At 40.0% G+C, this 26,591-nt stretch overlaps 1 protein-coding gene across 1 annotated transcript in view; it reads left to right on the top strand.

The window, feature by feature from the left end:
* Nucleotides 1-673: 673 nt before the first annotated feature.
* cacna1da (calcium channel, voltage-dependent, L type, alpha 1D subunit, a) overlaps nt 674-26,591 on the top strand; it is a 44,808-nt gene continuing 18,890 nt past the window's right edge. The window contains exons 1-19 of the mRNA XM_026305952.1: nt 674-975; nt 2,258-2,363; nt 14,909-15,048; nt 16,690-16,862; nt 17,579-17,731; nt 18,474-18,670; nt 19,052-19,155; nt 20,583-20,752; nt 21,312-21,386; nt 22,523-22,610; nt 22,974-23,000; nt 23,353-23,513; nt 23,832-24,057; nt 24,140-24,347; nt 24,905-25,025; nt 25,168-25,255; nt 25,374-25,404; nt 25,512-25,669; nt 25,751-25,880. Coding sequence (XP_026161737.1) covers nt 674-975; nt 2,258-2,363; nt 14,909-15,048; nt 16,690-16,862; nt 17,579-17,731; nt 18,474-18,670; nt 19,052-19,155; nt 20,583-20,752; nt 21,312-21,386; nt 22,523-22,610; nt 22,974-23,000; nt 23,353-23,513; nt 23,832-24,057; nt 24,140-24,347; nt 24,905-25,025; nt 25,168-25,255; nt 25,374-25,404; nt 25,512-25,669; nt 25,751-25,880 — 2,658 coding nt within the window. The remainder of the gene's footprint in view (nt 976-2,257; nt 2,364-14,908; nt 15,049-16,689; nt 16,863-17,578; nt 17,732-18,473; nt 18,671-19,051; nt 19,156-20,582; nt 20,753-21,311; nt 21,387-22,522; nt 22,611-22,973; nt 23,001-23,352; nt 23,514-23,831; nt 24,058-24,139; nt 24,348-24,904; nt 25,026-25,167; nt 25,256-25,373; nt 25,405-25,511; nt 25,670-25,750; nt 25,881-26,591) is intronic.

Here is a 26,591-nt window from a genome sequence, read left to right as displayed (position 1 = left end):
GCCCAAGACTTATTTACTTTCTTCTGGCACCTTTGACATTGTGTGTGTGTTAATCTTCGGTCAACATATACTACAGTTACCATATGAGGATAACACCAACAGCCTTTTGCTTTGCTGATCTCTGCTTTGCCTTTGAACCCATTTTGGGCACCAACAGCACTTTGTGCCTGTTCAGTGCATCTGTACAAATGAAAATAGATTTTGATGTGGTTCCATCTTCAAGTAGAATCATTAGTTTGTGCTGGATTGTCAAACCTGGAGTCGCCTTGCTGTACTTTGACATGACTCTCAGCACAGAAGCAATATTAGAACCAGCTGACCTGAGCGGTTTGAGCAGGCTTTCAGTACAAACAGGCAGAACGACCTGTCAAACCTTAAAGTATTTCTTGTGTCCACTGGTGCGGATTTTAGAGCAGATGTAATGTGTGCTGTTTTCACTTAAAAGCCATATCACGCATCCCATCTTTGTTACAGACAGTGCAATAACATACTGATGCCATCTATTCTCGTGTTTTTCTCATTTTCAGTGGCAAATTATGCCAGCAGCACCAGAGTCGCCCCCCCCGGAGACGTGCCAGCTCACTGGTCAGACTACTCTGCCCTCCTCTAGCCTCCCTGTCTACCCTGGCAGATCCATGCTGCTGGATGCTCCCCACAGACCAACGCCCTCACCATGAGCGCCAACGGGCCAGCCCCAGACCCTGCCCCTACGGCCCCAGAAGCCCCTCCCGCCTCAACCCCTGCCCCTGCTCCGGCCCCAGCCCCTGCCCCTGTGGCACCATCCGCTCCTCCTGCCCCGCCTGCCCCAACGTCCACTACCATCCCGGTAGGCGCGTTGGCACAGAAGAAGCGGCAGCAGTATGCCAAAAGCAAGAAACAGGGCAGCAACGCCAATAGCAGGCCACCGAGAGCCCTGTTCTGCCTCAACCTCAACAACCCCATACGCAGGGCCTGCATCAGTCTGGTGGAGTGGAAGTATCCTTTACAGTGGCTTTTGGTGGTGGTGGGTGCATGTGGGAGTGTTGCGATTTGATGAATTATCAGCACTTATAATAGCTAAAATAAATGAAATGGATATTCAGTTGACATAAACATAATGGGCAAATATTCTGATGATTGATTAATGATTCAAGAAACGTATCAAGCAGAAACAATCATTCTCTGTTTCACTGTGGGAGCGTTCTGCTTTTTTCATTTCATTTTTGAAATGAAATTGTGAAGATTTTGGTTTTGGACTGTTGGTCAGACATGCAAAGACATGAAGACATCTCTTTCGGTGTGCGGATTTGGTTATGGACATATTCACTATTTTCTGACTTTTAGTGGGTCAAATAATTAATTGATTAGTTAAATAGCTGCCATAATAATGAACAATAAAAAAACTGTAAATAACTTCTTCTTATTATTATTACTATTATTTCCAGGTTTACTTGTACAAATTGCCTGTATATGAAAACTGCCACATAAGAAGATTTCATGTCTTGCTTTTAAATGTTGTCAGGCTTTTTAAAGGCAACTAGAAAAAATGGGAAAGAAAAGAATTTATTGTTTTTTTAAAAATACATTTTGTTGCTATTGGTGGTGAAAACTGTTCAAATAAGCACAGGATAGCTAGCATACTTTCTGAATCTTCCTCCTGGATCCCAGTTACGAAATGATGTGACTGCCATCGTGTCCTGAATTCCAAAATACCGGCGCGATACTATGCAGATAAAATGACTCAACAGTGGCTCAACACAGCTGTGTGACAGTGTGGTGGGTTTGTTGCTCAAGCAGATGTTGTCACAAAAGCCATCAGATGCTATAAAGGAGACTGCCTTACATGAATCACAAAGATACAGTTCATAATGCACCTTGCTGTTTTGAAAAATAAAAAAGAGTCATTGGGGATTTACTGCACGTAGTCTACACTTTGGAATACCTGATCAATTGTGAAGTATGAACTGAATTTACAGTGAATGTTTTAAGTTTCTTCTTTTTACTAATTAGTAAATTGGAAAACTCTGCTTTAGGACCTTTAGGGTAGTGACTGGTGAATCTGCACATTGAGATTGGAAAATATGCTCGACTGGTCAGTGACTGGGCCTTTTCAAGCAAATACTTGTTAGATATGTAGAGAAAAAAATTCTTATCTCAGGAACCCCACAAATTTATCTTTTGTTGTGTATAAGCTGCAACTTTGGATGTAGAGTAGAAGTTGTCATAGCTGGAGAGATTTTATCATCTTTTGTCAATGTTCCTTAACTTCTTTTCTCAGGCCATTTGATATATTTATATTAATTGCCATTTTTGCCAACTGTATGGCCTTAGCTGTCTATGTCCCCTTCCCTGAAGATGATTCCAACTCCACAAACCATGACCTGGTGAGTAGCCTGAATATGTTTTTATTCCTTACTTTACTACAGATTTTGTGAAAGTGGGCTACATAAGTAAAATTTCACAGTGTTGCCTTTTCAAGATGAAGATATAGTCTTTACAGACATAAGACTGAATACAGCATACAGTATATTGCTGTATCAAGTAGATCTGAAATATCTGCTGTGCCTACACTGCAATACTTTGGCATCTATCCTCACTGGTGCTTTATCATGTCATAGTTTTCCACTACAAAGGTTTTATTCAACTTTTTATTTTTAGAATATTCTAGTCATTGCACCACTTTGTGCACCTTGTGAATTTCTGCCTGTGTGATGAACTATGGGTGTTGTAGTGTTGTAAGCATTGTTCCACAGCTGCGGATGAGTGCACTCTCCAAAATACAGATAGACACTCAGAATGTGGCCCTTACATGAGCAGAATTTAGCTGTGGTGTTTAATGATTCATGAGCAGCTTATACAGAGTGTCTGCAGACATTTTAATGTTCTTGAAAGTTTCACTTGAGAGCAGGAACACATTAAAGAAAGCTTACCAGCCTGCTGTAAAGGACTGGCAGCAGTGTTTCTCTATCTGTTATGCTTGAGAAACCACTGCGGAAAATAAGCTACAGCTTTAGTTAAACGTGTGACTGGTCTGCTTCAGCATCATAAGCTATAGTACTTCACAGTTTGACCCTGGAGGGTGACCTCAGGGTATGTGTTTACACAGCGATGGTGCATTATAGAAAAGTGGGCTATCTGGGACATTACAGTTCCTGTTACAGTGTTATCTACAGAATGTTCTCAGGTTTAGCTTGGAGTGATGTTTGAAAGAGGTGGATTGTCATAACAGTGACAACTGGGTGAAAATGTGCATGGGAGACTGGTAAAATGTGGTGAGACCAGTTGGATCCTGATGAAAGAACTGCTGGAACATTTGTTAACTGGAGTGGTTGTACACATGCCATCTCTATATTGTCTTTGGTTTACTGATGCACCAGTCCAGCCCACTGAATTTGTAACAGCGCCCATACTGACCTTACTGACCGGATCAGGTATTGGCCAGACAAGACTAAATCTACATAATAATAAATATTTTCTTCTCATTCATTTTGTGGGGCGGGCCAATTCATTTTTTTTTGGTTGCTCCCATTAGGGGCCGCCACAGCAAATCAATTGATCTGCATGATTTGATTTTGCACCAGATGACCTTCCTGACACAACCCTCTCGTTTTACTCGGGCTTGGGACTGACACTAATACCACACTGGCTTGTGCAACCTCGACTGAGTCGAGCAGCCCTTGGTCTCCCATCCAAGTACCAGGCCCGGCCCTGCGTAGCTTCTGAGATCAGAACCTGGCACTCACAGGACGGTTAGCTGCCTATTTAATATATATTATATAACTTCCTTTATATAACTAAACATTTTTACTCACTACAGAACATAAATATGAGGTTAATTTGAATGTTGAGTGAAGGAGCTTGCAGCTCTGTTGTGTTTAGATGACTATACAACACACAGTGACAGATACCACTTACTAATGTGTGCACAGCTTGGACTGATAATGGACTTCATGTGTAGTGTTGACAGGTACTTATTTCATACTGGTAATTGTTTGTATAGCCTCTAAACCCCAGGTCTCCTTATAGATTTGCAGTGCAACTGTTACGGAGCCAAACTACTATGTTAATAAATTCAGAGCATTGTCAGAATTTATGTCCCAGTGTTCAGAGCTTCACTTTCTCCATCTAAGGGTCTCTGGCAAGAGGAAAGTGTGTGAGCATTTCAGTATTGACTTTAATAACAGCTAAATATGATCAAATTAAAATTCTGCTTTGAGGAAGGAAGATACCATCCACATTTCATCTCAGTCATTAAGTATCGAGCTGTAAGCATGAACTTGATTATAGTTTGACACTTTTTTATGATGCCTTCATTATGTCTATTCTCTGAACATCTGAGTATTGCTGTTTGCTCTCCCCTAAACACAAGTGTCCGATTGGATTCATGGATGTGCTAACAAGAACCAACAAGAACTGCTACACATTGTACACTCCTTATGAGTTGGGCTGGTAATGAGCGAGATCATTAGGTTGAGATGAGAGGACAAGTCGGTTGTTAGATGTAAAACTATTTAACATATGGTTGTATTTTATTCAGTCCCTACAGTCAGGACAAAGCTTAAATGAAATATGTCTATATGGAATCTTCTCTAACTGCACTATGAATGTGTTTGTTGACAGCCAGATTACTAGTTCTTGTCCAGTGCTACAGATAGCTCTACATTGCTTGCGCAGGACTTTGGCTTACTTCTGCAATGTCAACATTAAATCAGGAACCAGTGGGTGAATATTGCAAATTTTCCCTTTTCAGCAGAGATTGAACAATGGAAAGCTGTATAGGGCAGGTGTGCAAGCCTGGCCTTAGTTGTTCAACAGAACTCTTGCTGTACTCGCAGGAGGAGCGCTAGAGAAAAAAATGCTGAGCTGGTTTTGCTATGGCAGCCAGCCGGTAAGGCTGTAGTGAGGATTGCCATTTCACACTGCTGTGCTCTGCAGCATCACAGGTGGACTGAGGACTGATATGAAACCTGAGATGGGGTGCTGAGAGGCCTGATGTGTAAAGCAAGGATCAAATTATATCTCAGCAGCAGAACCATGCATGCTTTTGTTAAGTGACATATTCAAATGTAGTACAACCTTCAACACACACTCATTCTCAGGTAATTCCTGAAAGGTGAAAAACTGATTCCACTCACTGTGTAGCTATTGTCTATGTGTTTCAGAGCTGCTGTCAGGTAGAAACAGTGAATTGCTGCAGTGTCATAGAGGCCTTAATAGCACAAGTCTGCCTGTCTTGTTAGTAAGGCTTGGTTAAATGCAGCAGCTCATTATAAATAGAAAGCAATTTCCTCCTCAGGCAGCACAGGGCAAAAGATTGGGGTCCTGCTACCACCAGGAGGCACAAGTGAGTAACAGGATGTAGCGAGCGCATACATTGATATGTGCACGTGAGCCAACAAACCCCGTCAGGAACTAGTAGTCATTCCTTTGTTCGTCTCCTGCTTAGCTCTCGCCTTCCTTGCTCTTTTCATTAGTCATTTCACTGTAATAGTAAGCAGTGCTCATACAATCCATTCTGCACGTAACTGTGTCTTCTCTGCATCCACCTTGTCTGGAGGACAGACAGTCTACTCTGCAACCCTTCTCCCTTTGATTTAAGGTCATTTCTGACTTATCTATCTGAGACTCAACACCCCAGGCAGCTCCAGCTGAAGGTAGCTGAGCAAAACAATGACCTTTTCATGGTGAATATGATTCATACGCCTCATCCATCGTAAGGCAACATGCAGTGAATTGTCTTTGGTATCATGGAGTGTTTGCCCGTATCACTGTTATTGCATAACTCTGCAGAGTTATTTATTTTACTGGGGACAAAAGGACACAAACATGTAAAGACTGAAATGTCTACACACAAACCAACAGAGAGATCATTTGTATGCCAGCAGAGAACTCAAAGATTAAATCATTTTCACTTTCAGATGCTGTTACCAATGAGGATGTCTTATATGGGATAATTATGGCAAAATTGTTTCCTTTAATACAATATTTAGTGCCATCACAACAAGCTCAAAAGACATATATATAAAAAAGAGGTGAGGGGTAAGGGGTTGGGGAGGCGGATGTTATAAACAGCTGTTTCCCTTTGGTCAAGATTAACAAGTCAAGCTTTCTTGCAGCAATGATAGTTACATGCTTGCAATCTCACTGTAATGCAATGTAATGTCATTGTTGTCTACTGTGACAACAATGACATTACACAGCACATTTAGCAACGTCTTATATTGACACCACAAATGTTATGTAGAAACATGTTAGAAATGATGGTATGTGAGGGATATTAAGAAAGTATTTGTATACATGGATAACATTCTACAATTGAACTGCAGGAAATAGGGCTTAGATTTGTGACACCCGACTGTATCTCGACTTACGTTAGTCAAATAGGTTACAAGCACCAGCACGCACAAGAAGTTCCTGCCACAGACCAGATTTACTAATCACCCAGCTCTATCATCAGTTATCCCCTAAAGTGTTTATCGATTGTCACTTCAGGCATGCACAATTAAACGCCAATCTAAATGAACTCTCAGGCCCGCTGCACAGCACACAGGCCATACAAAACAAATTGATGTTAACGTGTTGGATTTCAGCAGCGCACTACTAGGAAATGAGCAACTATCACCATAGAGGAAGTCCTTTCTGAAGTAACAGCAGCATCATAGTGCCAAACGTGTGACTCAAAGCCAATGCCTGTTGACTGATGACAACCAGCCATGGAAAAGGATCCAGTGGGTCTTGGATCAAAGAGTTGTAGAAGAATACAGTTATTTATTCATTTATTTATGTCTGATAATAATGTCAGTGCTTTCATAATGTCCTTCAACTTGCTTTTTTAAATGTATTACTGAACATGAAGATTAGGAATGTGTAGCATAAGCACACACCTCTACATCAGCCATTTTACCCTAAAAATTCTGCTCCGGTGCACACTCTAAGGAATGTCACACTGATGTTTTGTCAGTGAGATACTGATAACCTTAAATATTTTGCTCCCTTGCACTAAAGTGCCATTCACTATATATCCTTTTTTACAGTCCCATTACTCTAATGCCTGGCTGCATGAGCATAAAGCCTATTTTTTATGCTTTGGTCTTCAGGCTCTATTTTAGATTAAAAATAAATAATACAAGTGTCATTATCTCATTTTAAAACTTTAGGTAAATAATGCACCAGAATGTTACAAGTAATCTCTCTCAACTTAATATGTCCTGTCTGTATTCAGAATTTAACTCACAACCTGCCATTTTGCCCTTTGGAACATGTGTAGTTTGTGTACTTTCTTCATGTCACGGCTTTGTTTTAATGTGGTAGTAATCCGTGGTTCAGGTTTACATGAGCATTGCTGAAATAGATTTCCATATGAGGAGTGCAGCTAAAGTTCATGTGTCTGTGTTTTTTGCTGCACGTTGTGCAGCAGAGCGTAAATGTGTACATGTGTGTAACGGATGAAGCAGTTGGCTGTGTGAGTGTAATGGCTGGCACAAGCAGCAGTGTCTGGACTGTGGACTCCCATAGAGATGATAGTAGAAGTATGTGTTTAGTCACTTAACATAACTGCTCATTTGTGGCTCACACTAGCACTGTCCCTACTTGTTATCTTGAATGTGTATTTCTACACTGTGTGTGCAAGTGTAAGAGTGTGTTTGTGTATGTGAGGAAGAGACAGCAAGCGAGAGGGTAAGGAGGGAGTCAGAGCCGTGTTAGCTTTGTGTGGATTCAGTGTGGATAGCCGAGTACAACAGTGTGCAATCTTACATGACAGATGATTTCTGCCTTTTTTTCATAGGATTTATAAGTAACATGAATGCAAGGAACAAACACAATGTGTGACAAAAAAATGGGCAACGGATCCTTTTTTGTTCATTCTGTTTTAGATTTGTAGTTTTTCTCTAATTCTTTCAGTATAGTTAATTTTTAAATAATGTAGATGTTGTGTAATAGTATATTCCAGTTAAGAGAATTAGAGATAGGCGTATTTTACATCCAACCCAAACCCAACTATAGTCAGGATATTTAAGAGAGTTTTATTATTTCTCTTTGACTGCATAATTACAGTTGCATCTCCCGTCTGTTGCTATGATTGTTAAAAGATGAATAGAAGTTTAAATATATGATTTTACATATTGGTAAATTGGGGAATCGATGAGGTGTGATAGTAAAATGATTGTAAACCTGAAATTATAAACATTAGATTTTAGGATGTACAGTATCTAATATATTGCACACAAAAAATTTGCTAGTCCACAAATACTCAATGTAAAATTTTAAGTTTGTTTTTGGCTTGTCCTGAGTTTGTATAAGCAACATATGTCATATCAGTTCTGTCATATGTCTAGCAATGCAAAACAGCGTTCCCATAATTATAGTGCTAAAGTAATATTAATCAAATGTATACATTTTATCATAAACTAACACTCAACTATAACTATAATGTTTATTTGTATTTTTGCTTGACTGATTTTACCAATGTGTCCATCTGCACACTTGGGCTTTTATTTGTGAGGATGATGAATCTAACATTCAAGGCATGATAACTCAGGCTAACGCCAAATCGAAAAGGGAGGCGTTGTTGTAGACTAAACATAAATAGCGACACTGGTACCTGTATTGGAGACAGTTTTGGCAATACAGTTTCCCCTGATAGTCCTAATTATGCTGTGTTGATATTATAGCAATTTCACTATTTGGTACAAATATTTTCTGCATTGCGTCAGTATTGCCAGAAACTTCAATAAAACTCAGTTCAGCCATTGTTTTGGTTTCTGTGCTGGCTGCTGTATGTTATACATACATTCCTACAAAAACACAGAATGGAGAGATAGAGGCATCATAAGTCTTTACATTCATAATTTGTGTTCTGTACGTGTGTCCATATTTGTGTGCATGGGCTTGAGTGAAAGGCAGTATTGTTCATCAGGTGTTATGGTGTTCAGGTAGCCGATTTAGCATTAGTCTCTTCACACAAACACTCGTATGTGCAAATTTCCTGGTTTCTGACAGCTACAGCATTTTGCAAACTGAAAACCACAGTTTCAATTCAGTGACTCCATCACTGTTCAGCTGTTTGTTGACCATGTGAATCTAAGTAATCCATCACTAACCACTGTATGCATCAAACATTCACTGTGATGTTGTCTTTCTTTCCTAAAGACATTTACATGCTATATGATCTGCCCCTGTGTTTTCCTTGGTAGTATGACATCCACACCCTCGCACGACTCCTGCACGTCCCCACAGTATTTTCACATACACACACATAAACTTGTATCGACATGCATTTTCCACATTTATGTCCTGGACCCACTTACACAGAGCAATAAAGAACAGATGTTCAGTATGTTCTGTTGTATTTTGTAATGTAGTTGCTTGATTTCAATTGAATACAAGACATTTTGTCACTGTCACTGCTGTCATTGTTTAATTGGTGGGTGTAGTTTTATTCCTTAGCAACTGAACAATCAAAACTATGTGAAGCATGACTTTCAGCATACTCTACTCATTTCTAATGAGAGATAACATATCATTGTCATCAACTATGCTAAATTTTACGTTAATGCAGAATCAACTGGTAGCATTAATGCGATTTAGCTGGGCTTATTAAAAGATGCACACAAAACACAAGCATAACACACACTTGAACAGCCATCCCAATATAGACTGCACATTGAAGCACACTTATTTACTGTGGAAACCTGCAGGAGTAGGCGTGAAGAAGCATTAAATGCTGGCTGCCCTCACCCCCTGGCTTGGCTGGATGGCACTGACTGATCTATACAGACAGGGGAAGGAAAGAGCGTTAGCAAGAGATGGCGAGAGCATGGGGGAGGGAGATTGATGTGGGAAGTCCTACAGAATACATGTCCACACACTGTGTACAGAATCAGATCCAAAATGACATTCTAGCATTTTTGTGACCGTCAAGAGATATCTGTTCTCAGGCTGTCCCATGGCTGATAATTGCAGTTGGTTTACACTCACGCATTGGCTGCTGTGTTGCGCGTCTACACTGTGAGGTTTGTGTACTTGGTAGGTTGCTTTGACGTTGGTATTATTGATTATAGTTTGTTGTGTAAACACTCTGATCCCACACAGAAAACACACATGCATGGTGTCACTTTGACTCACATGACTCGGGGCTCACCACCACATGTTTCTATGTGACTTTTCATACTATCAGGTGGTGAATGGACTGCACAATGTATTTGTTAAAGAAATCAATGTGCATATTTTAGAGATGCAACAATTAGTCCATTAACCATTTGATTAATCATCTGCACCATCTGTCTGTAATATGATGCTGTATTTGCTGTAGTTAAATTAAGTTTATATGTAAATATGTCTGCAGGTTTGGAGGTCTGCTGCTTACGTTTGCTTTGCTTTGTTTATATACCTTTGTTTTATTTGCTGAAGATTAATACCACTGATTTCTACTAAATATAAAGTTAATAACAGTAGATCATTAACTCAGCTTTATGGCTGAGTTATTGTACATAAATAAATGAAACACAATGGGATGCTGGTAGTTGTTGTTTGGTATCTTTGGACAGAGCTGGATGAGCTGTTTCATTCTCCATCCATCAAGATCTCCATCTTTGAAGATAGCAAACATATTTACCAAAGCTATTTCTTTAAACATTGTATTCTGCAACTGTTGGTCATCAGTGATTAGGTGGTGGGATATGCTTTTGTACATATGGAAACAATGCTTAATATTTAAGCAGTGTTGAATGTTGTATTTATAGACTGTATTTTCGAGCTGTGACTAATTTTTATTGTTCTGGTTTCACTTCAGGAGGCTGCAGGTGGCTTCATTTTCAGTAGTTAATAAATGTTAATGTACAATCAGCACTACTGTAACTTCAAGACGAGTTGTTCCCTTGCCTTTTATGACTCCACATCCACTCATAAAAATTAGTGATAATTTCTTTTCCTAGTGGAAGATACACAATTGATGAGCACTGGGAACAGGCCCAATGAGTTCTTTATACCATAGGTTTATGTTACTGCTGTTGGCCTGGCTCAGTCATATGGCAGGTTATGTAGACGAATGCATGGTTCACTGGTTCAGCATCCTTCATCATATGGTGAACTGAGCTCTGCGACTGTGTGAGATAAAATGAGTTGTGCCTGCAGACACGAACACTCACCCTGTGGCAGAATATGGCCTGTTTGGCTGTGTGGGTTAAGTGGGAACATGTAGTCTATGCTGAGTTTATTATGTGCTGTTTTTTGGACATAATCATGTGGTGTGTACTGCAGCTACTGTGTGGCTGTGCATGCATGAGTACATGATATATTATATCCTTCTCTGAATACTGTTTACATATTTAATTATTATCAATACCTTCTTTATTGCACCACCTATAATCATTTGCTCACATTTGCACTCATTGTGTTTACCTCCCTCTGTATACTGTTTATATATGCACATTCTTAATTTATTTTTATACATTGTTTATATATTCAAATTATTATATACTGATTATATAGGCTAATTATTTGCACTGTGAAAATGCACTTCTGGTTAGATGCTAACTGTATTTCGTTGCCTTGTTCCCACATGTGCAGTGACAATAAAGTTGAATCTAATCTAATCTAATAAGAGAAGCAGTAATATGCATATAATGTATGAGAAAAAGAACATACTACAGTACGTCTCTTTACAAATAAACTAAGATGAGTCAGAGATATTTATGGTCTTCCCAAAGGCTTTTTTCCACACTCACTTTCTCTTTCAGTTGCTCTCTCTCTCTTTCTATTTCTGCTCACAGCTCAATATGCTGATGAATGAATAAATTGCTGGTTAATTGAGAGGGGATGGTTATCATTTGCTATTATATTTAACATGCTTTCATGGACCAGGAAGTGGCAATTTGCATACATTTACCATAGTCTGGAAAGCTAAAACTATTCTGACAACTTATTAGCCACTGATTTTAGTATCTTTGCAATTATTGCTGTTACCTGTGAGAAAATATAATGTTCTATTTTTGACAAACATATTCACACCTCACACCAGTGTATGTTTGATCCATTATAAATTATTTTATTAATTTTATTAATTTATAATTTATTATCTTACTATTATCTTATTATCTTATCTACACCATCAGATTACTGCAGCTGGCTGTCTTTTCTCTTTGTCACTTTCTGTCCGTCCTTGTATGAATCGTTCTGTTCCCCCTGCTCCCTGCGGCCCGACCATGCTCTGTAATAGCGGCAGCAGCCGTAAGCTTAACTCACTCTTTTGCCTCAGTAACAAAGAGGCCCATGTCTCTTTTTCTGGGCTAAGTGCTTTTCATAATTTTCAGTAAACTGTTGGAAAGACGAGCCCTGCGGCCCACAGAGCTTTTTCATTTAAGGTGTCTGCAGAGAACACAAAGCAGGGGATTAAGGACTCCCTCAGGCTGTACCAGCTTTTATGTATAAGACATATAGGTGAATGCATTTGTCTATATTGTGCCCTATAAACATTCAATGGGCTTCTCGTGTGAACAGTTAAATGACTGTGTCTAATATATTCAGTGTGCGAGTGTATTGACCGACAGATGTAATGAACACCAGCCTGTGTGCAGAGTTAATGGTGACCAGCCACATGCATAAAGGATGAAGGAGGCCGCTCTCTGGTGTCATATCTCCAGGGAGGTTCCAGGACTTTCCTAAACAGCTAAGTCACCCTGTGGCGTGTCAACCTCCCGCTTCTCATACATTGCACTAACATGCACATACCACCTTTTTCTTGCTGTGTGAGCTTCAATTGTAACCTTCACCCCCAGTAGACCTCGGTCTGATGGCTTAATGTTCCTGTCTGTCTGTCTTTGAAACAACTGGAGAAAGGTGCAATTTTGATTTAGATCACTGACTCTAATCTGTACAGACCCTCTCGAAAGCAGCCATTTTATTTACAGTGCTTGTCCCTTTTTTAAACTCTGCCTCACTAAGCAAAATTCATGCCTTGAGTACTCTATGATTGGTTTTTCAGCCTAGTGAGTCAGAGTTTTTGCCTTTTTTGTTTGTGGTTGGGCCTTTTCTTCTTCTAAAAAGGCACAATGTTGTAAAATGTATCTTGCTGACAATCTGACAGCCAAGCCAAGCAACTTTTTTATTTTATTTTAAATATTTTCAATTCATATTCTGAACAAAATATTCCAAGTTTTAGTTATTTTTGTAATATGAGTACAGTCCACGTGCTGACTAGTGAGAACGTTCATGCTTTTCAGTGCTCAGCTGTCCATCCACTCTATGCTTTGTGGTGTGTTTAGGTCCAACTGTAAAAAAAAAACATGTTTGATCACTTTTTTCATCAGCTGTACTTGTTGGAGGGTTTGATTTTAAAATCTTAAAATCGTCTAAATAAAACTAATCTCTGAGATTTTCTTGTTTTTACTTGAAAATTCAAGTAGACTGCTCTTGTTCACCTGGTCAGCATTTCTCATATTCTCATGGTCTTCAGACTTTTCTGTGAGTATGTGCTGAGACAAATAATCAGACTAGAATGAGGTCAGGACAGTTTTGTTGCTGTTGTCAAACACTGTTGTTCAGGGTAAAACAGTGTTCTTGTATTGTTTGGGTTTTAAATGTAACAGAAGAGCTATCAGAATCAGAATCAGTTTTATTGCCAGGTACAGCAAAGAACACCTTACAGTACTAGGAATTTATCTTGGTGTCTGGTGCAAGCCTATTACAGATATGGAGTATGTAACTATATACATACATACACAACATATAGGGGTAACTAGGGTACTGTTCACTGCAGTGGGGAAGAAACGTCTTGTGGTGAGAGGTCCTGGTCCTGATGGACCAGAGTGTCTTGTCAGAGGGGAGGGACTGAAAGAGCTGCGATCTTGGCTGTGCGTCTCCAGGTCCTGGAGACGTACAGCTCTTGGAGCGATGGGAAACTGCAGCCGATCACCTTCTGACACGTTGCAGCTTGGCCTTGTCGTTGGCTGTGGCTGCAGCAAACCAGACCGTGATGGTGGATGTCAGGATGGATTCGATAATTGCAGTGTAGAAGTTCACCAGCATCTTTGAAGGGAGGTGAAACTTCTTCAGCTGCCGCAGAAAATAGATCCTCTGCTGAGCCCTCCTGGTGAGGGAGCTGATGTTCTGCTCCCATTTGAGCTCCTGGGTGATGGTGGTGCCCAGGAAGAGGAAGGACTCGACAGAGGTCACCAGAGTATCACAGAGGATGGGGGGTGGAGGGGGGCTGGGTCCTTCCTGAAATCCACAATCATCTCCACTGTTTTGAGGGAGTTGAGCTCCAGGTTGTTGGTGCTGCACCATGACACCAGATGGTCCATCTCACGCCTGTAGGCCGACTCGTCCCCATCAGAGATGAGGCTGATGAGGGCGGTGTCGTCTGCAAACTTCAGGAGTTTGACAGAGTGGTGACCAGTTATGAGAATGATCAATTTGATTTTATAGAGACGTCCTATATTCTTGAACAAGCTTGATTAGCTAATCCAACAACATCAGCATGTGTCTCTGTGTGTAACTATGTGTATGTGTGATCCCTATTTTTCATGGTACTGAGATGATGAATTTCAGATGTCATACTGTACCAATACAGACTTGCAGGTGCAAGAAAAAGCTATAAGAAGGTAAAATAAAGTGAATATATACTGTAGGTACTTGTTAAATCATGGGTACCTACTAAGCAACTATCTGGTTACTGGAAAGAATTTAAAGAGAACTATTGTAAATATTATGATATGGTGTTATCCAATAATTTAGAAGACTTATTTTCATTATTATTCCTGCTTCTTGAAGAAAGTTGCTTTGTCTTTACTTCACTGAACCAATGAATCAATGCGTCAAAGCTGGATTGAAATGTTCACATCAGATCCATCTTTGTATCGGTGTGTGTCTGTGTCTGCATGTTGCATTATATCTTTTAAAATTCTATTGATCTCTTTTTGTGTGTCTGCAGGAAACAGTTGAGTACGCCTTCCTCATCATTTTTACAATTGAGACCTTTCTGAAGATTATTGCTTATGGTTTGGTGATGCACCAGAATGCGTATGTGAGAAACGGTTGGAACATGCTGGATTTCGTCATTGTCGTCATAGGGTAAGTCCTAACGTTCCCTCTTTTCAGTTATTTTATTTTAAGTAAACATGCCCCAGTGGACATGATATCATATGTGTCTGTTTGCAAACCAGGTCATCACGTTTTGGTATTTTGGTTTTATGTTTGATCTGAGCTGGATAGCTGCAGTTTACAGTGTTTGTCAGAGAGGCAGTCAGTGTTAAAGTTGCTTAAGCCCATGTTGCAAGCTGCCAAGTGCTAATAGAGGACCTAATACACCCACAGTATATGACCCAGAAAAGACAGAGAGAATAAATCAGAGCTTTACCACCACTGGAGTGAGTCACCATCTCTCCATACTTCATCTCATCTCCAACACTCCCTCCCATTTTTTCCTCTTCTCTCACTCTTTCACTTCCTGCTGCTCTTCTTTGTCTTTCTTGTTACTTCCATTTTGATCTCTCAGACCGTACAGGTTGTGCTTCATGCTTTACACTTCCCCACCTCTCTCTGCCCTCATTCCTATCTTCTGCTCATTCTCCTGTTATCTTCAACATTGTGACAACTTCTCCTTTCTTTCCCGTATCTTCCTTTGTCTTTCTCCTCTCTATATCTCCTCTAATACACACAGTCCAGTGCTTAGCTGGGTCAGAGCTCTGCGCTCAGGGTTGATCTGCTATACAGTCACAGGCAGAAACAGCAGCTCCTGTTGCTGCTAAATGACAGAAATGACACATTAAGATCAATATAACTTTGAAATGACTTAATAATGCATGACAAAGGTTCAAGGACCCTTAAGGGGTCACAACAGGCTTCATTGTGTTTGCATGTCTTCATAACATATTATAGTTTTACGGAGATTCAAACAAGCTTTAGGCACTCAGAGACTAAAAGGGCCATGCATTTTGGGGACAGTTTGATTGAATGGTTACTTGTATGTGAGCAGTGTCATGCCTATTGACCATCAAAACATACATCTGAGCAGACAGTGGTTATAGCCCCTCAGATCTCACAGCTTCAATCGCTGCTTTTAGTCCCCTGCTCTGATGTCATGTGTTGAGATGCTTTCGCCTCTTGGCTGGGTGAGGAATGTCAAACTGACTGTAGTGATGACAGAACCTTTCACTGCTGATTTCACTTTGTGACTGTTTTAGGGGTACACTCATCTGTTAAATACAGACATGCTACGTACGTACTTAAACCGGGCATTGAGCAATATGCTGTGAGATGTCTATTGTACTGTAAGGACAACAAACATGAAATTAGCTAAGTTCTTAAAAATGTTTGGTAACCCATGTTTATTAAATTTAATTATTAATTTAATGTATTTATTATTAATTATATTAAATTGTTTATGTGCAGTAGATTTTGACTTAAAGTCAATTATTATTATTGATTTACAGTTTGGCATTAACAAATGTTTTAGTGCACTGACTATATCAGTAAATAGTTCAGTATAAAATGCAGACAGTAATTTACCAAAGCCCAAGGTGATGTCAACACAATTCAAAACCAAGGTTTCAGCCGCTGATTCGTTTTCTGTCAACCAATTAGTCCACTTCAGCTCAACCAATAGTAGATAAGAATGCTCTGGATCATGCAGCATGCAATTCATATGCGCATGTCAACCCTTAAATGTTTTCTCACCAGACTAATGTTGTGGGTTTCTATATTTTCTGACAGACTCTTTAGTGTTGTCTTGGAGTTTTTGACCAAAGATGAAAAGGGAGATGGCGACGGAGCTAATAGCCATCCGTCGATGCACGGGCACGGGGGTAAACCAGGTGGATTTGATGTTAAAGCCCTTCGAGCCTTCCGTGTGCTGCGACCCCTGCGGCTGGTCTCAGGAGTACCCAGTACGTAGTGAGAACTCCAGACTTACCAACAGGGATGTAACCATGTTAACCCAGTGTAAACGCAGATACCTAAGAATTACCATATATTTTCTTAAAATGTTGTATAATTTAATTAGTTCTGCTTCCCAGTAATGCTAGGTTTACACATGACAAGTCCAGATGGTCTATGTGCCATCCCTGAGGGCTGTTTTTCAAAAACATCTATTCAACATCTACATCAGCACCCTAAAGACATGAACAGTGGGTGTAACAAAAGCAAACTCAGACTAAACACTTCTGACACGTTTCTGAACTACATGGGGTTCTGGACGCACTGAACCTTATACTGAAATTACATGGATAGGACTAAGTAAGGAAAACACACAATGCACTATGTCAAACATTTTTAAATGTATTTTTGATTAATATAATAATTTTTGTTATGTACGCCCAAGCTTGCCAAATTGTCAGTCTGCCCAGAGCTACAGTACACTGTTTGAAACGTTATCTTTATCGTCAACAGTCAGTAAAATAATTTTAAACTGCATTTAGAGGAAACAGGAGGACACCGCAAAATGTGAAGGATCATGTGGGAACACAAACATTTTTGCAATAAGAACAGGAACAGTGGCAAATTGAGTAAATGTAGTCATATTTTCTCATTTGTGCATTCATGTATAGATTGTAGGAAATACAGCTAGACTTCATGTAATATACTTATTTTCATCTTTTCTCAGGTTTACAGGTGGTGTTGAACTCCATCATTAAAGCCATGGTCCCTCTCCTTCACATTGCCCTCCTAGTCTTGTTTGTCATTATCATCTATGCCATTATCGGCCTGGAGCTTTTCATCGGAAAAATGCATGCAACCTGCTATATGCCTGGCACAGGTATGCCCTCTTAATTGTCTGATTTACATATAAAAGCAAATCAACCTTTTAGTGTGTGCATTTTGCATTTGACTATTGTAACAAACTGTTATTTTATGTCTAATGTAGGCTAACATTAAAACCATAGATTTCCACAAAATACAGTTAAACTTGCATCTAAACGCAAAAACAGCCTAATTTTGAGTCAAGCAGCATGTATAGAAAGCACTGAAAGTACAGTAAGAGTAAGACAGGCATCCCATAATATTATTTAAATCACTCAAACTGGGAAAAACATGACAGTGTATTTCTAGTTGCAGCACAATGACAAAAAACACACACAGCAAGGTTAACAAGGGTAACAAGGGTAGATAGATAGATAGATAGATAGATAGATAGATAGATAGATAGATAGATAGATAGATAGATAGATAGATAGATAGATAGATAGATAGATAGATAGATTGATTGATTGATTGATATATTGATATATTGATAGATGATAGATAGACAGACAGACAGACAGACAGATAGATTGATAGGCAGATACCTGTTGTGTCCTCGGGGGGCTGCGTTAACACCTGGCAAAAAAAGCTTGTTTCCAGATCATCTCCTCCCTCTGCTATAGTAGTGGAAGAAGAACTTTATTAATTTGAAAGAAATAAGTAGTAAATTGTAAACATGGTGGAGGTTGAATATAAACATTTTCAGAAATAGCATAATATATACTAATGGGAACTAACTCTTTCCATTCTTTCATTAGATGGAATAGCAGAAGAGGAACCAGCTCCATGTGCGATCTCAGGGCACGGGCGCCAATGCCCCATTAACGGCACAGAGTGCAGGGAAGGCTGGCAGGGTCCCAACAATGGCATCACCAACTTTGATAACTTCCTCTTTGCCATGTTGACAGTGTTTCAGTGTATCACCATGGAGGGCTGGACAGACGTGCTGTACTGGGTGAGCCCCTTGCTCTGTCCTCCCAGTTCAATAACCTGTGATTGTCACAGGCCTTCAGCCTCAAATATCTATTTAGATCAGACACGCAGCAATAATGTGACTGACGTTCTGATGATGAGGCTGCGGATAATTTCCTGAGGCAGCTCTTATCACCGTGGTATGATTGATTGACTAAATGATTACATGCATTCAACAACTCATCTAACAATGTAAGGTTAATCTGGCATTATCAGTATTCCTGCAAAATCCCAATTTTCTTATGAAGAAAAAGCTGCTATTTTTCTTGTCTTCTCTTCTTTTTCTGACAGTGTTTTCGCTCTTTTCTTTCTCTTCGTTTCTTCTCGCTTCTCCTCCTCCCTGTGACGATGCTTGTTCTTCCAGATGAACGATGCTATGGGCTTTGAGCTTCCATGGGTGTACTTTGTCAGTCTTGTGATCTTCGGCTCCTTTTTCGTTCTTAACCTGGTTTTGGGTGTGTTGAGCGGGTAAGCACCTTTTTTTCTGTGCAGACAGAGGCCCTCTGCTTGGCTGCAGGCCGGAGGTTCTCTGTTCTTTTATGTGTTTCTGTCTGCTAACTGACTCCTTCTGACTCCTATAGGTCAATGACGCCATCGGATGGGAAACACCTTGGATTTATTTTGTTAGCCTGATCATACTCGGCTCCTTTTTCGTGTTAAACCTTGTGTTAGGTGTGCTAAGTGGGTAAGAGGCAACGTGTGCTGTGATTTTAGTCTGCAGTGTGCAAAGTGTGCATGCAAAAGGTTTTTGTGCACTCTGACACTTCTTGCTGTGTTTGGGAAGTAGCATTAGTCTATAATATCACAGTATGTTCTAGTACGTTCTTTAGATGTGAGCAACACAAGTACACAGATGACAACCTTTATACCAACATTTTGATATTAAACCAATAATTGGCTACTCTATATTATGCCCTCGAGATAAAGATAGATATATAAATATAAAAGCTTTCTTAATTGTTCTCTGACCTTGGTCACGTCCTTTCTACAACAACTGCAAAGTGAGCGTTTTCTCCCTCACCCCAATCCCCAGCCCACCCAACCTCCTGAGAGAGAAATTAATCTTATTCCTCGCCCTTCACTCCCCCTGTGTTCCTAAGTTCTCTCAAACCCCAGTTTGCTTTCCCAGCTCTGTGGAGTGGGGTTGGAGAATTACGGCACAATTAACTTTGGATGGTTGACCTGCCAGCAAAACCTGTTTTTTTTGTAAACCAATAAGACTGTATTGAGATTGACATGATTTACTATTTACTAAAATTCAACAGTTTTAACACTGAGTGCAATTTTGCGCCTCACTTTTTTGTCATCAAAGCTTCAATACATATTTTTCTTAGCAATGACAGAATTCCACTGTGCACTTTATCTACATTATTGACTTTCTGTCACACATTACAGCTTCCACAGTCATCGTTTTGTATAATCCATGAATGCAGATGCTGTGCAAATGTTGCATGTCTCTTGAAACCATCTGTCTACCTATATTGGCTTTTCTGTGTGATTAGGATGCTCGCCTGAAGGATACGCTACTGTACTGTTGAGCTCTAAATATAGCACTGTGTTGTTATTCAAGGGTGTACGTCTCCCTCCAGTGGATAGGGTTCAGAAATTCACACACTCTTGCAGTTCAGTTTGACTGGAGCACTTGAAAGGCTTTCATTGCCGTATGTACAGTAAATACATGGATATACAGGGAATGTATACTGATGATATCTTTATTCAGCTTAGAGAAAATGTTCCTGTTTTTAGAGTTTTATAGGCGTGAAGACTCGATATTCCTTATTTTGCATGATTTTTTTTTTTTTAATTTGCTGTGAGATCAGTTCATCTTTGTGTGCATGTTTGTTTACTGACTACTACTGCATGTGTTTTGTCTTTGTGTCTGTCTGCAAACCCAGAGAGTTTTCCAAGGAGAGAGAAAAGGCCAAAGCTCGGGGAGACTTTCAGAAGCTGCGTGAGAAGCAGCAGCTGGAGGAGGATCTGAAGGGTTACCTGGACTGGATCACTCAGGCCGAAGACATCGACCCTGACAACGAGGATGAGGCTGATGAAGAGAGCAAGCGCAACCGTAAGACCCTTCTCTTCTCTCCTTATTGTAGTGTCCTCTGTTCATTTATTGTTGCTTGGCTGCTGTGTGTTAGTTATACCCGATGTATGAAGTTTACGCTCTAACTTACACAGTAGCACTAATGCAGAAAACATTTACTGTGAAGTGTAAAATTCCCTGTTAAATGTTCTATGTTATGAGGAGGAAAGTTCATACTGCTTTTCTTCAACATCCACCCTGGCTTTTGGTGTCTGTCGACAATACATGAGCCCCTACTAACATGTTAACATACAGATGCTTTATTAGCACTGTGACATGTTAGTACAGGGCCTCGTTCACCTGCAGACGCTTCATCTGAGTAACAGCTCTCCATGTTCTTCTTCTGCCCTTCTCAGTGTCTGAGGCCCCTGTGGCTTCTGCTGCTCTCATCATTGTTGGATATTGATAGTTTGAATACTGTTGTTGTCCTGTGGTGCTTGTCTGCTCTGACCCATTTTGATAGCAGCCCATTCTCGCCCCCATGCCCCTCTGCTGTGCCGTTGTGTCTGAATGCATGGGCTTGCATGCATTACACATAAAGGGGTGACTCTGGCTGACCTTACTGGGAAGAAGAAAGGAATGTTTGGGTGGTTCAGCCAGTCCTCCGACACTCATGGTAAATCCTTTGGTTTCCCTTTTGTCTTCTCCTAGCTATTGTGTGTGTGTGTGTGTGTGTGTGTGTGTGTGTGTGTGTGTGTGTGTGTGTGTGCGTGTGCGTGTGCGTGTATGTGTTTCTTGCATACGTGTTTGTAAAAATATGTGTCTTTGATGCTCTTTCCACTTACAGTAAAATAATTAGACAGTTCTAGTCTGAACACTCAGGAGAGTTTTTACAAAAGTTAAACTGCTATCTACCATGTTTGCTGATTTCTGGAAACTAGGAAATTAGTTTCAAAGATGAGCAGCAAATGCACAAAAACTCCAGTTGGAGGATCCTAAATGACTGCATGAGCCTCTAGACATACAGCTGCGTTTGATAGCAGGCACGCCCCGTTTCCTTCCCATGTCCCATTTCAAAGCGGGGGCTCAGTATGAATATAGGAAACAGGGCTAAACCCAGATCACTACTCCAGCAGTCAGCACTATTTTCAGAGCTGAGAGCTGTCCAACCACTCAAGAATCAAAGCCAACATAAGCTCAGCAGCAGCACACACACCGCGCTCCCTCATACGAGTTAAAGCACTGAGACGTTTCACACAGTTAATCATCATCTGTCTGCACAGTCTTTCTGAAGCACTGGCAGTAGTTTGAGGGTAGCATTTCAGAGACAGCCCTAAGAGCTCTGTCCTCCTCACCCTGCTCCCTACTTCCCTCCACTTCTCATTGTTTGCATCAGTCAGCGCTCACAGAGCAGCTGTCCACTTGCCTGTCCTATGTCAGCTTCCTTTCAGCACTTGGTAAATGATACTGATGATGACAGCGATGTACTGCCACAGTGCTTAGCACCTTCCTTTCTACGAGGGAGTTTTGTGTTGCCACATGGCCTAGATTATTTTCCTTTAGTATGTGTCAAATTATTGTGATGCTCTTGAGTGTACTTTCTGGAGTATAAGCTGCCTGGGCTAAAATGTTCATTTGTGCACCCATTCTTTTCTTTGTTTGAAGAGATTCCTGTCACAGTGACCTGATGTAGGCAGTCTATGTTTTGTTTCTTTTCATGTCCTCTTCCTCCTGGGATGCAGAAACTTGTGCCACTGTAAAGTGCATGTGAATAATTTTTTTTCTAAATATCTGTTTCATTTGCAACTGCAGCGAGTGTTCCAGCCAGTGAAACAGAATCTGTGAACACTGAGAACCAAAACGGGGAGGATGAAAAGACACCATGCTGTGGACCTCTGTGGTGAGAATATATAGCACTTTGCACAACAAACCTTTTCAAACAAAAAAAAACGGAGCATTGCTATTACATGAAATTGCAGCACATCAGGTTGCGTTCTGGTGTGACCAGTGCTGCAGAGTTTTGGAAAACATAGATCACTGACTTCACTGGCTCCTCACAAACAGTAGGTTTTGATGTGTGGTAAAAGAACAGCAGTAACAGCTCGCTCACATGTTTATATTGTCTTCCTACCTGTAGTTCTACTGACTTTAGCAGCTACATATTTTCATGTTGTTGTCAGTTGAATTGTAATGACCAGTCGATGCTCCTTATTTCTGTTACAACCTGCATTTGTAAACTCGGACAAATTCTTCTTTCTTCCAGTCAAAAAATTTCAAAGTCAAAGTTCAGGTCAGTATATTTTAAGACTCTGCATCTTTGCATTATGCACAAAATGTGGCTGTTATTGTAAAGTTTGTGCATGTATTAGATTATACATATTTTCATTTGTAAGTGCTTGGCTTTCATTTTGATGTATTTTACTGGGATGATAAATTAGCAGCTTTCGAATAGTCTGCATGTATCATAAGGTATTTTTAGAGAATGGCCTAACCAAACCATAGTGAACTGGTGTATTTATTCTGTTGCCTAGCCAATTTTAAGTTGCGATAAACTCCCCTCTTCTTCTAAATCTATTAAATGACTTAGCAAATTGAGTCACACTAGTTCTTCTTCATACAAAGCTTGTTTGTTCCTACTGCAGTCGGCGCTGGCGCCGCTGGAACAGGTTCTGCCGCAGGAAGTGCCGTTTGGCTGTCAAATCGGTGCCTTTCTATTGGTTGGTCATCATCCTGGTGTTTCTCAACACCCTCACCATATCATCAGAGCATTATAATCAGCCTTTGTGGCTGACGCAAGTGCAAGGTACAAACAGCAATGCAGTGAATGCATACAAATCTAAAAAGGAAAATATGTGGAAATATTCAAACTAATGTACTTGTATAATATTAGAACATCTTGGAAACCATTTGAATAATTGTGTGATTGGTTTGCATCTCATGGTTGTGTATTTTGTGCAGTAATTGTTGACCTGTGGTTATCAAGGGTTTTCATAATGATTTTTTCATTTTTCATATATATTTTAGCCAAAAAAATAAAAACCAACACTGACTCATACCCCTCCTCTTACTTTCTCTCTTATTTGTGTATTTTTTATGTTTTTTCTTTTACTCTGGTTTTCAGATGTGGCCAACAAAGTGCTGCTAGCCCTGTTCACATGTGAAATGTTGGTGAAGATGTACAGTCTCGGGCTACAAGCCTATTTTGTTTCATTGTTCAACCGCTTTGACTGCTTTGTGGTGTGTGGAGGAATCACTGAAACCATTTTGGTTGAACTGGAAATCATGTCGCCCCTCGGCATCTCTGTGTTTCGATGCGTCCGCCTGCTGAGGATCTTCAAAGTCACACGGTTAGCTCATTATCCTGCTGAGTTTGTGTGCACAGCACAGTGAATGTGCTGTTCATCGTGTCTTCCTCAACCTTGTTTGTAGACACTGGCAGTCACTGAGCAACCTGGTGGCATCTCTGCTCAACTCCATGAAGTCCATCGCATCCCTGCTGCTGCTGCTTTTCCTCTTCATCATCATCTTCTCCCTGCTGGGCATGCAGGTGTTCGGTGGAAAGTTTAACTTCGATGAGACCCAAACCAAGAGGAGCACCTTTGACAACTTTCCCCAAGCTCTTCTCACCGTGTTTCAGGTAATTACAGTCTGATATACAATTCCAGTTGACATGACATACACTGGCAAACACTTAGTATTGACGCGCTACTATAATGATGCGTTTACACCAACAGAGACAAGAAAGATTGTGGTATGAAGATGTACAGGATGTTGAAGGCTAAAGAGAATAGAAATACAAGTAGGCCGATAAATAAATTATAATAATATCAGCTGATATTAACTCATGCAGATATATTGGTGCGCAGCATATTTCTAATGATAAATAATAAGAAATTGTAGGGCAGATATTTAAAAAATAATCTAGGGGATACATGTTATGATTATCAATCTCAGTAACAGCATCAGAAATCAAGTAATTTCAGGCTAAATATATAATCTGATGGATAAATGCAATTCTAAATAGATAAATGCTAAATAGTTTTCTTTCAGGTACAGGTACAGTATATTACACTATATATATATATATATTAATGGCATATATATATTTGTTTGAAGCTTTACATAAAACAACTGTCTATTATTGTTCGATTTGACATACTGCTGTTGATGCCAAATAAATGGTCTTGATTTTAGATCCTTACTGGAGAAGACTGGAACGCTGTTATGTACGATGGGATCATGGCGTACGGAGGCCCTTCCTCTTCTGGGATGATTGTGTGTTTTTACTTCATCATCCTTTTCATCTGTGGAAACTGTATCCTTCCTCACTGAAGCAAAATCATTTTTAAGTCTTTTTAAGTTAATGGTGTGTTTGGTTTGCTATATATTTGTACAGGAGACTGTTGTTAGAGTGGCATTAATGTTAATGAATGTCCTTCACTGAGTACTTTGGTCAGATATCCTCCTGAACGTCTTCTTGGCTATCGCTGTGGACAACTTGGCAGATGCGGAGTCTCTCAACACAGACGAAGGAGACAAGAAAGGGTGACTTGATCTAATACTGTATCTTTGCATGTCAAATATCACTGCAGTGTAACCTTTAATTACTCAGACGATGCTCAAAATTGACTCTGCGATTCACATAAATATCTGTTTGTTACAGGGACAAAAAGGATGATGATAAAGATGACAAGGTATCTGTAATTTCTTTCAATCTCTGCATCATGAACTAATTTATCTAAAGTTTGAGAAGTCTGTACACTGACACAAATTTCACACTTACTGACGGCTTGACTGTAAGGATGAGGAGGAGGAGGACAATGATGATACAGCAGCAGAGGAGGAGGATCCGGAAGTCCCATCAGGCCCCCGGCCAGCTATCTCCGAGCTGGTAAAGAAGGAGAAGATCACTCCTATACCAGAGGGAAGTGCCTTCTTCATCTTCAGCAACACAAACCCGTAAGAAGCACTTCGGTCGCAGAGACTGTACACATACAGACAGTGTTTCATACCATGCTGAGATTCGGCTTTGTCCCCCAGGGTTCGTGTGTTTTGCCACAGACTCATCAATCATCACATATTCACCAACCTCATCCTGGTGTTCATCATGCTCAGCTCTGTCTCGCTCGCTGCTGAGGATCCAATCCGAAACTTCTCAGCTCGCAATATTGTAAGTTCACAATCTTTCCACTGAAATGTATCATGGCTTCTCACAGACAGTGGAGCGACAAGCGCTACAGTGGGTGAAGTGTCATTTATAGTAAACAATTTTTCTGATAATGATGCTAGTTAGGAGTTTCATAAATCTTTGGCTCTTTAAAAATGCCATACTGGCGGTTTTGCATGTTTTTGCCCATTTACTGTAACTTGCATACTTTAGTGACTCCAGATTTTAGTTTATACAATGAATTCTTATGAAGGCATTTGTGTTTTAATAACAGTTAATGTTAAAGATGGTCTGAAATGCAAGATCATGTTTGAGAAGAACTGAAAAGGTTGAACATCATAAAAAGTAAAAAGAGACACTTTTTTAAAAAATTTATTTATAACTTAATTTGTGTTCAATGTCACTAGAAAAATAAAATAACTAATATGAAAAAACATTGATCTTTTGTATCTGTGTTCAGAAACTTTACAATAATTTAAAGGTTTTGTTTTTTTTGTTTTTTTTTGAGAGGCTAGAGCTGCATCTCTGTTTTACGCTACACAGAGGGCAAAGGTCAAAAAGAAAGAAACAGGATGAGAGAAAGTATGCAGTTTCTTTTCAGTGTACATCTACAGTACGTCATCTGCCCTGTCCTTGACAGCACATTTCACGCAACATATATTCTGTGTAATTGTCAGGAGAAAGACTGTTCCGGTCAGGGCACAGGGACAAATA

The sequence above is a fragment of the Mastacembelus armatus genome, chromosome 5 (assembly GCF_900324485.2).
Source record: "Mastacembelus armatus chromosome 5, fMasArm1.2, whole genome shotgun sequence".
NCBI lineage: Eukaryota > Metazoa > Chordata > Actinopteri > Synbranchiformes > Mastacembelidae > Mastacembelus > Mastacembelus armatus.
This window is presented reverse-complemented; position numbering and strand designations above follow the sequence as displayed.